Here is a 16,255-nt window from a genome sequence, read left to right as displayed (position 1 = left end):
TCCCCTGCGCTCCCCAGCCAGAGTAAGTAATGTAGCAAATTGTGCCCTTTCCCCTCGCTCCCTGATGAAGGGGAATGGCCAGAAATGTTCCCGTATGAATTGGAAGGGAGAACTTCAGCCTCCCTAAAGGGTGCCTCTGGGGCAAGAGGCTTAGTGCTGGGACAGTTCCAGATGGGGGGTCCACCCCCAGCCAACCCCTTTCACCTGCCCGGTGATTGTCTCTTTTCTGTATGATTTAAGGAAGACATCCCATTCTAGGCACATTCCATTTTCCTTACCTTGCTTTAAATTATATTAAGAGGAAGCTATATTCTGAATTTGGTGGTCCTAGTTCTTACTGGATAGGCTTATGTGTAGTGCTGGGGAGGAGCCGGTGGTCAAGGTACATGTAGGTACTAATGACATAGGGAAGGGGAGGAGAGACTTCCTGGAGGCCAAATTTAGGCTGCTAGAAAAGAGACTGAAGTCCAGGAGCTCTATGGTGGCATTCTCAGAAATGCTTCCAGTTCTACGCACAGGGTCGGATAGTCAGGCAGAGCTTCAGAGTCTCAATGCGTAGATGAGACGGTGTAGGGAGGAGGGGTTCAGATTTATAAGGAACTGGGGAAACTATTGGGATAGAATAGGGGGAGCCTATACAGGAAGTATGGGCTCCATCTAAACCAAAGTGGATCCAGATTGCTGGAACTTAACATTAAAAAGGTTGCAGAGCAGTTTTTAAACTAAGAGATGGGGGAAAGCCGACTGGTGCAGAGGAGCACTTGGATCAGACAGAGACGTCTCTTAGAGCGGTGGTGCACAACCCGGGGGGGGGGAGGGTCAAAGCACCGGGCCAGCTGCCATTTTTTTCGTGGCATGGCAGGCGAGCGGAGCAGCATTTAAAGGGGCCGCAGTTCTCTTTCCCCCTTCCCCGGGGGTCACGCCAGGATAAAGGTTGCACACCATTGTCTTAGAGGAGTGTCTATTGATAAGAGATTCTCTAGGTTTTAGTCAGGAAGAGAGGATGGAAGAGGATAAAGTATGGGACAGATCAAATGAAAAACATTCACATAAAAACGAATGTGACACATCAGAAAAGGGCGGACAAATAAACAGTGACAAGTTTTTAAAATGCTTGTACACAAATGCTAGAAGTCTAAATAATAAGATGGGTGAATTAGAGTACCTCGTGTTAATGGAGGATATTGATACAGTAGGCATCACATAAACCTTATGGAGTGAGGACAATCAATGGGACACAATCATTCTGGGGTACAAAATATATCAGAAGGACAGAACAGGTTGTGCAGGTGGGGGAGTGGCACTATATGTGAAATAAAATGTAGAATCAAATGAAATAAAAATCTTAAATTAATCAACATATTCCATAGAATCTCTATGGATAGTAATTCCATGATCTAATAGGAATAAAACACTAGGGATCTATTATCAACCAGCTGACCAGGACAGTGATAGTGACTATGAAATGCTAAGGGAGATTAGAGAGGTTATCAAAATAAAGAACTGAATAATAGTAAGGGATTTCAATTATCATCATGTTGACTGGGTACATGTCGCCTTAGGACAAAGTACAGAGACAAAATTTCTCAGTACCTTAAATGACTGCTTCTTGAAGCAGCTGGTACAGGAACCCACAAGAGGAGAGGCAATTCTTGATTTAGTCCTGAGTGGAGCTCAGGATCTGGTCCAAGAGGTAACTATAACAGGACCTCTTGGAAATAGTGACCATAATATAATAACATTTAACGTTCCCGTGGTGGGAAGAACACCTCAGCAGCCCAACACTGTGGCATTTAATTTCAGAAAGGGGAACTACGCAAAAATGAGGAGGTTATTTAAACAGAAATTAAAAGATACAGTGACTAAAGTAAAATCCCTGCAAGCTGCATAGACACTTTTCAAAGTCATCATAATAGAGGCCCAACTTAAATGTATACCCCCAAATTAAAAAATACAGTAAAAGAACTAAAAAAAGAGCCACCCTGGCTTAAAAACCATGTAAAAGAAGTATTGAGAGATAAAAAGACATCTTTTAAAAAGTGAAAGTCCAATGCTAGTGAGGTAAATAGAAAGGAGCATAAACACTGCCAAATTAAGTGTAAAAATGTAATAAGAAAAGCCAAAAAGGAGTTTGAAGAACAGCTAGCCAAAAATTCAAAAGGTAATAACAAAATGTTTTTTAAGTACATCAGAAGCAGGATGCCTGCTCAACAACCAGTGGGGCCCCTGGACAATCGAGATACAAAAGGAGCACTTAAAGATGATAAAGTCATTGCAGAGAAACTAAACGAATTCTTTGCTTCAGTCTTCACGGCTGAGGATGTTAGGGAGATTCCTAAACCTGACCTGTCCTTTGTAGGTGACAAATCTGAGGAATTGTCACAGATTGAAGTGTCATTAGAGGAGGTTCTGGAATTAATCGATAAACTTAATAGTAACAAGTCACCAGAACCAGATGGCATTCACCCAAGAGTTCTGAAATAATTCAAATATGAAATTGCAGAACTATTAACTATGGTTTGTAACCTATCCCTTAAATCAGCTTCTGTACCCAATGACTGGAAGATAGCTAATGTAACGCCAATATTTAAAAAGGGCTCTAGAGGCGATCCTGGCAATTACAGACCGGTAAGTCTAACGTCAGTACCAGGCAAATTAGTTGAAACAATAGTAAAGAATATAATTTTCAGACACATAGAAGAACATAATTTGTTGGGCAAAAGTCAGCATAGTTTTTGTAAAGGGAAATCATGTCTTACTAATCTATTAGAAGCTTCAGAGGGTAGCCGAGTTAGTCTGTACAGGTAAAGTGAAAAAACAACACAGAGTCTGGTAGCACTTTATAGACTAACCAAACATGTAGATGGTATCATGAACTTTAGTGGGCACAGCCCACTTCTTCAGATGACCAAAGTGTTAGATGTCTAGGATCAAAATAAAGTATAACTCAAAATCTATTAGAGTTCTTTGAATGGGTCAACAAACATGTGGACAAGGAGGTACTTTTAGCCAGTCATGATTTTGAGAGTTATGCCTGATGAAACATATTCCTGATGATAAAAGACTCATAATAAAATCTATTGTTCAAGAGGGATACACTACATCCTGCACAGTACTGCAAATGGCTCTCGATTCTGCTGACACCATGGCAAGCACAACAGCAACATCCATAGTGATGAGGCACATATCATGGCTGCAAGCAGCTGGCATCCCCAAAGACCTCCAAACAAAGATCGAGGATTTACCATTTGATAAGGACAAATTATTTGCTGCAAAGACAGGTCAAGTCCTTCACTCCTGCAAAGACTCACGTACCATCTTATGTATATGCCCCCTACCATAGGAGATGTTACATTCCCTACTAGAGACAAAGAGACTTTTCGTATGGCAGACAACAGCAAAGACCATTCAACCAAAGTCATTCCGGGTCAAGGAACCAATTCTGGCAAATTACTAACACCCACTTGTCCAACCCACAGGCCTCCAAACAGAAAGTTTGAGGCTTTGATTGATAGCCTGCACAACCTCTCCTCTTCACCAGCGCCACCCGAGTACACCAGATTCCATTATTGTTTGCATCCTTTTTACAAGTAAGCTGCAATTACTTGGGTTGATTTCCTTGGGTCCTGGAAATCATCAAGTGCAGATATTCTATTCCCCTGATGTCAGTTCCTCCAACCTCCTCACCTTTCCCATCCCTCTACAGGGACCCTTCTCACAAAGCACTGCTCCGTCAAGAGGTCCAACACCTCCTATGCATAGGACCTACAGAGAGGGTACCCATGGAATATCAGGGAAGAAGATTTTACTCAAATTATTTCCTGAAGGAAAAAAGAATGGGTGGTTGGAGGCCCATCCTCGACTCACATCAAACAAACAAATATGTCTGCAAGCAGCATTTCAAGATGGTCACACTCACAGCAATTATTCTGGCACTGTGGCTGAGAGCAGGGAAGAGGAAACAGGGTGCTAGGAGGACAGGTTTCTGCAGCAGGGGACAGGTTTCTGCAGTAGGGAGTGGGGGGTAGGGAGCCTGGGGCAACAGGTTTCTGCAGAGGAGAGACAGGTTTCTGCAGTGGGGGGCAGGGGGACAAGTTTCTGCAGTAGGGGGTAGGGGGCTGAGGGACAGGTTTCTGCAGAGGGGGGCAGGTTTCTGCAGTGAGAGGGCGAGGGGACAGTTCTATGGCTGGGAGCAGGGGAGAGAAAACAGGGACAGGAGGGCAGGGAACAAGGTTCTGCAGCGGTGGGGGGGCAGGAACAGGGTTCAGGGTCAGGGTGCCAGGGCGGTCAGGGAGTCCCCTACACCAGCCTCGGAGGGAAGCCTCCATCGCGCTCTCCCTCCGGGGCTGACCCTCCCGCCGAGCAGGGAAGCCCACATACACGACCCCTCAGGGACGACCCCCTCCCCCCCACCAAGCAGGGAAGCCTCTGTTGCGCACTCCCTCTGGGGCCAAAACACCCCCCCCCCCCCACCGCAGAGGAGGAAGCCCCAACAGGTGCCTCCGCCGGGCCTGACTCCCTCCTCCCGCAGAGCAGGGAAGCCCGTGCATGCGACCTCTAGGGGCCGACCCCCCCCACACACACAGCAGGGAAGCCCGCGCACGCGCTCCTTCCAGGCCCAACTCCCCACTCCCGCAGAGAAGGGAAAGCCTCTGGGGACCTACCTGGTAAGTTCCCAGAATGCCAGGAAACTGGAGCAAGGAAACAGCTAGCGCATTTCCTCAACCCCCGGAAGTAATGTGCAGCTGTGGGAAGCTGCCACTACCTCCACTGTTGCTCGAGGTAGGTTGTGGGGCTTCTTGGGGTTGGAGAGAAATGGGGGGCCCAGAATGCCTCGTGATCGACTGGTTGGTGATCATGGCCCTAGCCTCTGTTAGGGCTAGAAATGTGCGACTGAGTATGGCCGTTCCTAAGTGCCACTGGATTTTTAGTAGCGTAAAATCTCCCAATAAAGTTGTTTACCATCTTCCCTGAGCAAGACTGTACTCGTGAAAGGGTTGGCTGACCCTTTAAAGGAGGTAACAGGCCCATTAATGCCTTGTTCCTAGTTTCTGGTTAGAATTTTATAGCATGGGATTTTGGGAAGGGGTGTCTGGGGCAACAACTTCCCCTTTATTTTATTTTTTATAGATGTGTTCACTTTGCCACTAAAGCAGGTCTTTGTTTTAACCGGCACAGTCTTCTTCCTCTTGTAGGATTGTGGGGTTTGGTGCATCTAAAAAGATGTTCTTGAATGATTCCTAATTATAATTTAGATTTTTCTGATTACATTCTTCTTTGCACCTGGTTTGGCTCATAATTGTTTTCAGCTTTGGGTGTATTAAATTATCAAATATTACAGGTTGAACCTCCCAAATCCGGGTCTCGCTCGTTTGGCAACATTCATGGTTTGGCAGGGGCAGTGATGTTGCTAGACCAAAGAACCCCAGAGCAATGCAGGGGCTGGAGAGCCCCATCTGAGCCAAGCAGTATCTGGGGAGCCTCTGCCCTGGCCTGGAACCCCCGGCATTAACAAGACCAGGCAGTGGCTGGGAAGCTCCCACTGGAGCCAGGGAACTCCCAGCATTAGCAGGGCCATGTGGCCAGGAGGACCTGACCTCAGCTGGGGAACCCCCAGCTGCAGTTAGGCTACCTGCTGCTGGGTAGCCCCAGCCAGAAACCCCCAGCTGAAGCAGGGCTGACTGAGGTGGGTGGCTGAACTCCCTAGCACCAGCGGGACAGACCCAACAGTGGCATGGGGTGGCTAGGCGGCCCAGGCAGGGGAACCCCCAGCAGCAGCAGGGCCAGTGGTGACTGGGTAGCCCCAGCTGGGAACCCAGAGAACATCCTGTGGCAACGGGACTGGCAGTAGCTAAGGGTATGTCTACACTACCCTCCTAGTTCAAACTAGCGGGGTAATGTAGGCATACCGCACTTGCAAATGAAGCCCGGGATTTGAATTTCCTGGGCTTCATTTGCATAAGCGGGGAGCCGCCATTTTTAAAACCCGGCTTGTTCGAACCCCATGCAGCGCGGCTACACGGGACTCAAACTAGGTAGTTCGGACTAGGATTCCTATTCCGAACTACCGGTACACCTCGTGGAATGAGGTGTACCGGTAGTTCAGAATAGGAATCCTAGTCCGAACTACCTAGTTCGAGCCCTGTGTAGCCTCGCTGCACGGGGTTCGAACCAGCGGGGTTTTAAAAATGGCGGCTCCCCGCTTATGCAAATGAAGCCCGGGAAATTCAAATCCCGGGCTTCATTTGCAAGTGCGGTATGCCTACATTACCCCGCTAGTTTGAACTAGCGGGGTAGTGCAGACATACCCTCTGAGATCCCCACCAGGAGACCCTGGGGTAGCAGGCAGCAGCAGGGTGGGGAGCCATGCCAGGCCAGTGTTAGGGGGTCAGTGGCAGGGAAGGGAGCCCCAGAAGGGGAGCCCAGGAGTTGTGCAGCCCACAGGGAAGCACTCACCTCCTCTGATTTGGCAAACTGCCTGATCTAGGACAGCTCAGGTCCCAAGGGTGCTGGACCAGTGAGGTCCAACCTGTACTCATCTGTACTTTATTCTTCCTAATATGCTAAATATAACCTCACTTGTTCCTAAGCTACCATTATTTTTTTTAGTTCTGTAATTATTACTCTCTCAGCATTTGGAGGCCCGGGGAGCTGAAAGATCAAATGGGCATAGCTTTCTAGAGACTTCCACTACAAAAAAGTGGGGGGAGATGATCTCCATTCTGATAATTCCAGAGAAAAATAAAGCCAAGCAGAACTTCCAGATAATATTTTTCTAGGTTTTTGGACCAACATAAATGTTGGTCATATTCACTTATGTTTGGATTTCACTATTGGTGAAAGGTTATTATTAATATTTAATGTCTGGCTCATCTCTCTTCCTTTTGTTTCATTGACTTACTTTTTTTTCCCCATTTGGAGCCTTATATTTTTATTAATTTATTTTTTTATTAATGTAACAGCTTTGTGGTTCCAGTCCTTGCTATGGAATTGACAAAGACATATACGAGCAGAGATATCCTACAACGCTGATATACACTGACTACCTGGTCAGTGGCGCAATAATAGGAGAGCTGAACTGCCTAACTAAGCAAGAAATGGAATATACTGTTACCTGTGAAACTGCTGTTCAGGTCAGCAAACGTGACTTTAATCTTTATCTATATCGGAATGTTCTTTTATCTAGTAAATCAGAATTTTTTCAATTGCTATTTATAATAAAATGATGTAGACCAAACTATCCCATAGAGCTCATTGACTTCCAGGTTGGAAAACTTTGGCCCTAACTTTAAGTCTTAAAGGCAAAACTGTTCTAATTCTGTTATTGCCAATCCCTGGTTTAGAATTAGACCAAGGATTGGCAATAAGACAGTGGCAATTCACCAGGGCTAGCCCCTGTTGGGCCACTGCCACTGTATTTAACTGCATGGCTGCAGGTAGCAGTGATTGCAGCTCCTGTTGGCCGCAGATCACTATTCCCAGCCAATGAAAGCAATGGGAAGCAGTGTGGATTGGGACACTGATTCCTGTAGCTCCCATTGACCTTGAAATTAAATATCCGACCAATAGGAGCTGCAATAGCGGGTATTTGCCTATCCCTGAATTAGACAATTTCATAGTGTCTAGCCAAGTAATTCTACAGAATGGAATCTCTCTTTTCTAGCTCTTTTCTTACAAAGCAACCTCAGCAATTACATTTAATGTCTTAAGAAAAGGTTAAAATTAAACCATGAAGCTGCATATGACAGAATAATTCGTATGATAAGTAATGTATATAAGTATTAAGCCATTCTTAAATCATTTTACAGATTAAGTACATGCAGTGATTGTGAAAATTGCTGGCATAGATAGTTCAGAGGGGGAAGTTTCAGAAAGGGCACTGTGAAACCTTGTCCACAGAATGGAAGGTATCATAATCTCCATATCATATGAAGCTTTTGGAGTTGCTTTTGGGATCTTTTGGAGTTGCTTATTTTGTAGTCCTTCCTATATGAGGAAGGTTACAGAGGAACGGCATCACTGTTCGGCACCAATGGCACTGGCTAGGCCTGTTAGGATGCCGGGCAGAGACAAGTCCCCTTATAAGGATAATGGGAAGAAGAGCAACCAGACAGTGGACAGGCCAGAGAAGACCCAAAAGGCACGGAGCCTGCATCTAGGACACTTACATTGGTGTTGGAGGTCCATTTCCCATCCATGCCATAGGCCTTCCAGGCTGTGCAAGACATAAGTGCCATGCCAGTACAGCCACCCCCCAACACCAATGGGGACCAAGCACAGGGGTAAACTACCATTCAGCCTGATCTCCTAGTATGGTCCAATCATGCTCTCCTTGGGTGTCCAAGAGGAGAGCATTCCGAAGTCCCCATAGGTCTGCACATGAGAGACCGAGGCATGATGCGCGATCTCCCACATCACCAGAGTCAGTGTGAAGACCTATGCAGGCATGCACCCCCTGATACCAAAGGCATCAAAGAGATAGCAACTCTCCCTACTCACTGCACCACAGCACCATGCTATAGATGCTTGCTGGCACTGAGCCATTTCTCCCAGTCCCCATCCTAGCACTGTGGCTTGTCTCTCCCACACTGTTCCCTGAACTCGAGGAGTGGTTCTTTGGGGCACCATAGCTCCCATGCTCTAAGCACTCCCAGTCTCCGAGGTCTCCATCAGTGGTGGAGTCCCTGCACTGTAGCAATCGCCGCTCCCACTCCTCACCTTGCGTGTCACAAGCATCTGTTCCTGCTGTGTGGTTTTGAAGGCAGCCTCCATCCCTTCAGCACAGCAGTCGGCACAACCCTCGGTGCTGGCAACTTCGCCACCAATGCCATCTTAGGACATTCTGAGTAACAGGCACAATGGTTCTTCTTCAAGAGGCATCCCTGGGGGTGCTCCACATTAGATACTGAGTAGCCCAGCACCTCTGGAAAGGTTTTTGTATAGCAGTGCATTAGGTGGCTGCACATGTGTGGCGCACCAAGCACACAGGCTTCCCCTAGTGCCATCATGCATTTGCACCCCCCCCTCACCTCCCTTCAATTCCTTTCTATTGTCCCTGGCTTTGGACGGAACTCTGCAGTGCTCTTACTAAAATTTCTTACAAACTAATTGTTCATAGTTAGATAGTATTAGGCTTATTAGTAGCTTTAGTGTTGTTATTGTTAGTGTTAGTTTAAAAAAAAAGAAAAAAAGAAGGTGACTTCGGTCTCAAACTGCCTTCAAAGCCATATGCCAGCATGGGCTCACCCAGCTTCAAACGCTGTGAACTCTGCAATGATGCTGTGCCTCTGATGGGCATGATAGATGTGTTAAGTGCCTGGGGTACTCACACTAGCAGAAGGACTGCCCACACTGCGCTAAGCTAAAATCGCGAACGTGCAAAGACAGGGAGCTCCAGCTTAAAATGCTCCTGTCAGACAAGGGCAAGCGACATGCCTCTGACCTGGGCTCAGCACAGATGAACATATCAAAGAAGTACAAGCCTAAGTCGTCCAAGAGAAGGGCAAGCTCACTACCTCAGCAGTCCCCACAGAGGCATTTTGAGGGGAAAAAAGTCAGACCACTCAGATAAGAACAGTCTGAGTACAGACAGTCCCCGAGTTACGCGGATCCGACTTATGTTACGAACGGGGATTTCTTGCCCCGGAGAACTAGAGCAGCGGGACACCTGGTCCCGCCGCCTGCCTTCTCCGGGGCGAGAAAAGCTGCTCCCCGTCTCCCTGGTCTGCTGGCGGAGCCAGCAGACCAGGGAGATGGGAGCAAAGCGGCGGAGCACTGGGGCCGGACCCGCGGCCACTTCCAGATCAGCTGGAAGCGGCGCGGGTCCTGCCGGGTGCTCCGCCGCTCTGTTCAGCGTCTCCCTGGTCTGCAGACCAGGGAGACACTGAACAAAGCGGCGGAGCACCCGGGGGTCAGACCCGCGCCGCTTCCAGCTGATCTGGAAGCAGCGCGGGTCCAGCCGGGTGCTCCGCCGCTTTGTTCAGCGTCTCCCTGATCTGCAGACCAGGAAGATGCTGAACAAAGCGGCGGAGCACCCGGGGCCGGACCCGCGCCGCTTCCAGCTGATCTGGAAGTGGCGCGGGTCCTGCCGGGTGCTCCACCGTTCTGTTCAGCGTCTCTCTGGTCTGCAGACCAGGGAGACGCTGAACAAAGCGGCGGAGCACCCGGGGGCCGGACCCGCACCTCTTCCAGCTGATCTGGAAGTGGCGCGGGTCCAGCCGGGTGCTCCGCCGCTTTGTTCAGCGTCTCCCTGGTCTGCAGACCAGGGAGACGCTGAGCAAAGCCGCGGAGGACCCGGGCCGGACTGCGGCGCTGATCTGGAAGCACCACGGTTCGGCCCGGGTCCTCCGCAGCTTTGCTCTACGTCTCCCTGGTCTGCTGGCCCCCGGGTGCTCCTCCCCCTCCGTTCCCAAGGGCAACCCCTCATGGTGTGAGCTCTGCTGACAGGGCCCAGCAGGCAGGCTTCTCTCAGCTAGCGCAGCTTCTGTAGCACACACTCACCTCATTAACTACAGGAAGAACAAAGATTCAGAGATCTCTTCTAGACTTCACACTCCTATCTTGAGTGAAAACAAATACCTTCACTCTCTACTCTCCGATGACTCAGACTCACCCTCCCCCCTCTCAGGAGAAGAGGGAGAGGATTTACCTGCCTTTTCACCTCAGCTGTCTCCTTACACAGAAGGGCCAGTAATATCAGCTGCAGCTGCAGATCTTCTCAGAGCACAAATGGCTCCCTGGTGTGTCTAGACTACAGGGTTTTTTCCAAAAAAAGTGACATTCAAATACCTTTTTTCAAAAAAACTTCCACTGCATCTAGACTGCTGCCACGTTCTTTCAAAAGTAAATCGAAAGAACATGGCAGTTTTTTTGACCGCAGAAAACCTCGTTTTACGAGGAATAACACCTTTTTTCAAAAGTGCTTTTTCGAAAAAAGGCTCTATGTAATGCAAACTGTGCTTTTTCAAAAGAGAGCATCCAGACTGGCAAATAGGCAAAAAGCGGCTTGCTTTTTCAAAAGTACTTGTTGCAGTCTAGATGCTCATTTTCAAAAGAGGCTTGTAGTCTAGACGTAGCCTGGGCTTCTTACCTTTGGATGCCACCTTCCATCCCTCCCCCACACCGTGGCAAATGTGGAATCAATACCCACAACAACACAGAAAGAGACCTGTAAAAACCAAACATATGACAAAGTCACTCTCGCCCTTGACCCAATCTCCACACAGGACTATTGGGAGAAAGTCTAATGAAAACCAATATTCCCCAATATCAACGGCGGAATCTTTGGTCCACACAAAATCACTCTCAGTTATGGAAGAGGCAATTCTACCTCCATCCTCTAACAACATGGAGGAGGTGTCCTCTTTTCAAGATCCGTTTAAGAGAGTTGCAGAGGACTTGAATATCCTCATGGAGGAAGTTCAGGACACTCCCCATGAACTCACCAACATCCTCCAAGCGAATCTATCGGCAAAGATCACTCTACCTATCAACCCAGCTATACTGCAACCTGCAAAAACTTTATGGCAAACACCTACCTCGATTCCACCCACATGTAAAAAGGCAGATCGAAAGTACTGTCCCCCCCCAGGGGCTCTGAATTCCTCTTCGCATATCCCTCACCCAGCTCCCTGGTGGTGGATGCAGCACAACAAAGAAATAAGCAACATACTTGTTCAATGCCATCAGAGAAAGAGAATCAGAGACTTGAACTCATTTGTCAAGAAGGTGTATGCCTCAGCCACACTCCAGCTGAGAGTAGTGAACTATTCCACATTGCTCAGCAAATACAACTACAACAATTACATGAGACTTAACAAGTTTATTGCCTATCTCCCTGAAAGTAAGTAAACATGGTTCAAAGCGATTGTCTCTGAGGGACAGACAATTTCACACATAGCGTTACAGGCTGCTCTAGATGCAGAAGGTACAGCCACAAGGATTACAGCCACAACAGTGACTATGAGACGAGCCTTATGGTACAACTCCTCTGCCTTTCCTCAACAACTCCAGCCAGCAGAGGAAGACTTGCCATTTGAAGGTGAAAAGCTCTTCTCCATGAAGACCAATGAAATTCTTCAATCAATGAAAGATTCCAGAGCTATTCTCCATTCCCTGGGAATCCAAAAACCTGCAACAAAAACCAGACAATATAGGTACCAACCATACCAGAGACCAAGGTACCCACAACCCACGTACCACTACCAGAGGCAAGAACACCCACCTTAACAGCAGCGGGACTGGAATAGGCAAAAGAGTCAATGGTCCTAGAGTAACAACTGCAGCCATCCGCCTCAATCAAATAAACAAATTTGATACTACAGTCGAGAGACTGAAAACCAGATCACCGACCCCAGAGCTTCAGAATGGACCCTAACAGTTTCACTTTTGTCTGCTCCCATTCCTAAAACAATGGAAATTAATTACCTCTGATAAATGGGTGATACAAACTATATCATCTGGATAAACTATCCCCTTTCTCTCCCTTCCATCTCACTCTCCTACCCTGTCCTTCTTCAGGGACCACTCTCACAAGCTCATATTACAAGAAGAGATGGACCACCTGCTACAAGTAGAGGCCTGTGACAGACCGGGCCGGGCCTGTGACGGTCCAGACAGTCACTGGACCAGGCCTGTGACAGTCACTGGCATATGCCAGTGTAGTTGCTCTCTCTGGAAGAGTTTTTGCACAAGAACTCTTCCACAAGAGTTCTTGTGCAAGAACCTGCCAGTGCAGACCATCTCAGCAGGGAGCTCTGCTCTCAGCATGAGTGGGCTCTCCACCCCGAGGCGACTGACTTCCTCTTCTGCAACCAGGGCTCTCCCCAGTGGACCTCTTCCCAACGAGCAGAATGTAGCCAATTGTGCTCCTGGTTTGATCTCAAATGGGGTTCCCTTTCAGATGTGTTTCTGTACCGGTGGTCAGAGGGTCTCCTCTATGCCTTCCCTCCGTTTTCCCTCATCGACCAGGTCCTGCAGAAGGTCAAGCGGGACAAGGCAAAGATAATCCTCATTGCTGGTGAGGCTAGGCCGTCTCATTGGTTCAGGACACTGATGAACCTGATGTCTTGTGCGCCCAGGCAGCAGTCACTGAGACCAGACTTACTCTTCCAGGACGTTTACTCCACCCAAACCTCAGCTTACTCCACCTGCTGGTGTGGTTCATCTGTGGTTGAACCACCAGGAGCTGGTGTGTTCAGGCAATGTTCAGAAAGTTCTCCTTGAGAGTCAAAAGCCCTGAACGGTCCATTTATGTTGCCAAATGTACTCATTTCTCCATATGAGCGCAGCAATGACAGGTCGTCCCTGCAGAGGCTTCCCTTCAGGAAATCCTGGACTACCTGCTCCACCTGAAATGGCAATGCCTTGCTTTGGCCACCATTAGAATCCACCTGGTGGCCATTTCCATGTTTCATCCACCCATGCAATGTCATTCTGTATTCTCTCTTGACCATATCAGGTTCTTTGAGGATAAGGTTCAGCTGCATCCAGCCTTCCTTCCTAAAGTTGTCTCCGCCTTTGACATGGACTAGGACATTTTTCTACCGGTTTTCTACCCCAAGCCTCATGCGATCAATGGGGAAAGGTGCTTTTAAGCACTGGATGTGTGCAGGGCACTGGCCTTCTATTTGAAGAGGACATGTGCCTTTTGCAGATCCATGCAGCTTTTCATTGCTATGCAAAGTGTAGGAGAGGGTCCCTGATTTCCTCCCAGCAACTGTCCAAGTGGATCACTTCCTGCAGCCACATGTGCTCTGAGTTGGCAGGTGCCCAGGTGCCAGAGCTGATTAGAGCCCACTCCACCAGGTCTGAGGCTTCCTCATGTGCTTACCTTGCACATGCCCCGATCCAGGACGCTTGCTGAGCAAGCAACATGGTCGTCGGTGCATATATTCATATGCAGTATGCCATCATGCAGCAGGCCAGGGATAATGATGATGCATGTTGCAGAGCTGTACTGCAGTCTGCAGTCTCATAACCCCTACCCAACTTGGCAGACACTGCTTACAGTCACCTATGTTGAAAGGAAATGAGCAAGCACTTAAAGAGATGTGTTGCTTATGTCCATTCAATCTCCCACCCTCCTCCTCTCTGTTGGAGTTCTAGCAAGAAGGAATGAGGAGGGAGGAGCCAGGGGGCACCTTATATAGTATGGCATGTGTGCATCACTCCAGAGGGTGCTAGGGACACCAGCTCCTACAGATATTGCTTGTGGCAGGCACACCTATATTGAATGAACATGAGCAACACATCTCAAAGAATACCAACTACAGAACAGGTAACTGTCTCTTCATTATAGGCAAAATTAATCTGTTTCTTGTATACAGATACTACAGGTTGGACCTCCCTGGTCCAACACTCCCGGAACCTGAGCAGCCCTGAATTAGAGAATTTGCACACCAGGGGAGGCCAATGCTCCCCTGCTGGACACCAGCTTACTCCCAGGCTCCTCTCCAAGCTGTGGGGCTCCCCAGGCTGGGGCTCCCTGCCATGCCACTGGCCCCACTGCTGCACTGGCCTAACTAGAGGTCACTGGAGCCTGGGCTCCATGCCCTAGTGCTGGCCCCCAGGGCTATAGCTTCCCAGTCGCTACCTGCTCTGTTGACACTGATGGTTCCCAGCTAAAGCCAAGGCTCACAGGGCCAGGGCTCCCTGGCCACTGTTGGCCCTACTGCCACCAGAGCTTCCAGGCCGGGGCTGTGGATCCCTGGGATGGGGCTCCCTGTCCACTACCAGCCCGTTATGCTTATAAGAAACATACAGGATCTTTATATGGGGAAAAGGCAATACACCGTGTTTATTGAGAATGCAATGGCAAAGGAATTAGCATATGCTTACATAGCCAGACACATATACACAAACACACAGGCTGTGTCTAGACTGGCAAGTTTTTCTGCAAAATCATCTGCTTTTGCGGAAAAACTTGCCAGCGGTCTACACTGGCTGCTTGAATTTCCAGAAAAGCATTGACGATCTCATGTAAGATCGTCAGTGCTTTTCCGGAAATACTATGCTGCTCCCATTCGGGCAAAAGTCTTTTTCTGAAAGACTTTTGCACAAAAGGGCCAGTGTAAACAGCACAGTACTGTTTTCTGCAAAAAAGCCCCGATCGCGAAAATGGCAATTGGGGCTTTTTTGCGGTCAAGCGCATCGAGATTGGCCACGGACGCTTTTCCGCAAAAAGTGCTTTTGCGGAAAAGCATCCTGCCAATGTAGACGTGCTTTTCTGAAAATGCTTTTAACAGAAAACTTTTCCGGAAAATCATGCCAGTGTAGACATAGCCACATTGTCCTACAAATTGGTGTTATATTTATAAGTCTATGGTCTGTGGCCAACCAGGTTGATCATGGATGGAGGAGTGGGTCCAGGCCAATGCTCCAGTCTTTGGCAGGATGTCCCCGCTCTTAAGGAAAAATAGTTCTCATTTTATAATAGTCCTCCTTCATTGGGATCAGTAAGTTTTTCAAGATCTTGCTATTTTTTCTGACAGATGTTTATCTGACATACTGTTTTTCTGACAGATGGTTGTTTCTCTTGCTCCTTATCTTTGTTCTGCTGTCCAACGCTGGTTTCAATCATAAATATTTTGTTCCAATTGATAGATGCTTGCCTTCTTTCAGAGCCATTGATTTGCCCACTGCTTACATCTCGATTGGGATATACAGCTATCTGTGGCATCTTTATGTCTGTTCTCAGCTTCTTCCTAGAACATTAGGTCTAGTGGCCTTTGCACTTATCTCTCACACATTCCTCACTCTCTCTCACATAACAAGGTTGATTTCTTTATTACAGAGAAGCAACCTTTGTTACAGAGAAGCAATGTGCACATTTGAATAAGAACATCAACTTACAATTTAAAAAAATCACCATACCCTTTTATTTATTTCACAATACTAATTTTAAAACTTAAAACAAAATAAGACTCTATGTCCTGCCTTGGAATCAGCTTTAGGCACAATATTCTGGCTGGTGCACCTTTACCTATGGTAAGGGTAAGGTCCTTTCTTCTTCAGAAAGGGTGGCTAGGAAAGTACACTGAGCCACATTACTTTGCATAAAGCTACATTTTAGCTACATGGATACATTATCCCCCCTTTTGACCCTTCAAGAACAATTCTTGAGTGGGTTACAATTTATACAATCGTCTCAGAGCAATATACTTAGAAGCAATCTGGGCTTGTGGTTGTAATTTAACGTACACCCTTTTTATCCTGTAAGACATACAGCACATTCCCTTCACACAGATACATAACA

The 16,255-nt window shown here is 47.7% G+C and overlaps 1 protein-coding gene across 1 annotated transcript in view; it reads left to right on the top strand.

Annotated features, from left to right (window-relative positions):
- LOC112547202 (solute carrier family 9 member C1) overlaps positions 1-16,255 on the top strand; it is a 384,240-nt gene that overhangs the window by 341,429 nt on the left and 26,556 nt on the right. Inside the window, exon 22 of the mRNA XM_025188925.3 lies at positions 6,963-7,133. Coding sequence (XP_025044710.1) covers positions 6,963-7,133 — 171 coding nt within the window. The remainder of the gene's footprint in view (positions 1-6,962; positions 7,134-16,255) is intronic.

Source organism: Pelodiscus sinensis, chromosome 5 (genome assembly GCF_052426305.1).
Source record: "Pelodiscus sinensis isolate ZL-2025 chromosome 5, ASM5242630v1, whole genome shotgun sequence".
NCBI classification, from domain to species: Eukaryota; Metazoa; Chordata; order Testudines; family Trionychidae; genus Pelodiscus; species Pelodiscus sinensis.
The sequence above is the reverse complement of the archived record's forward strand: the minus strand, read 5'-3'. Positions and strand labels throughout refer to the sequence as shown.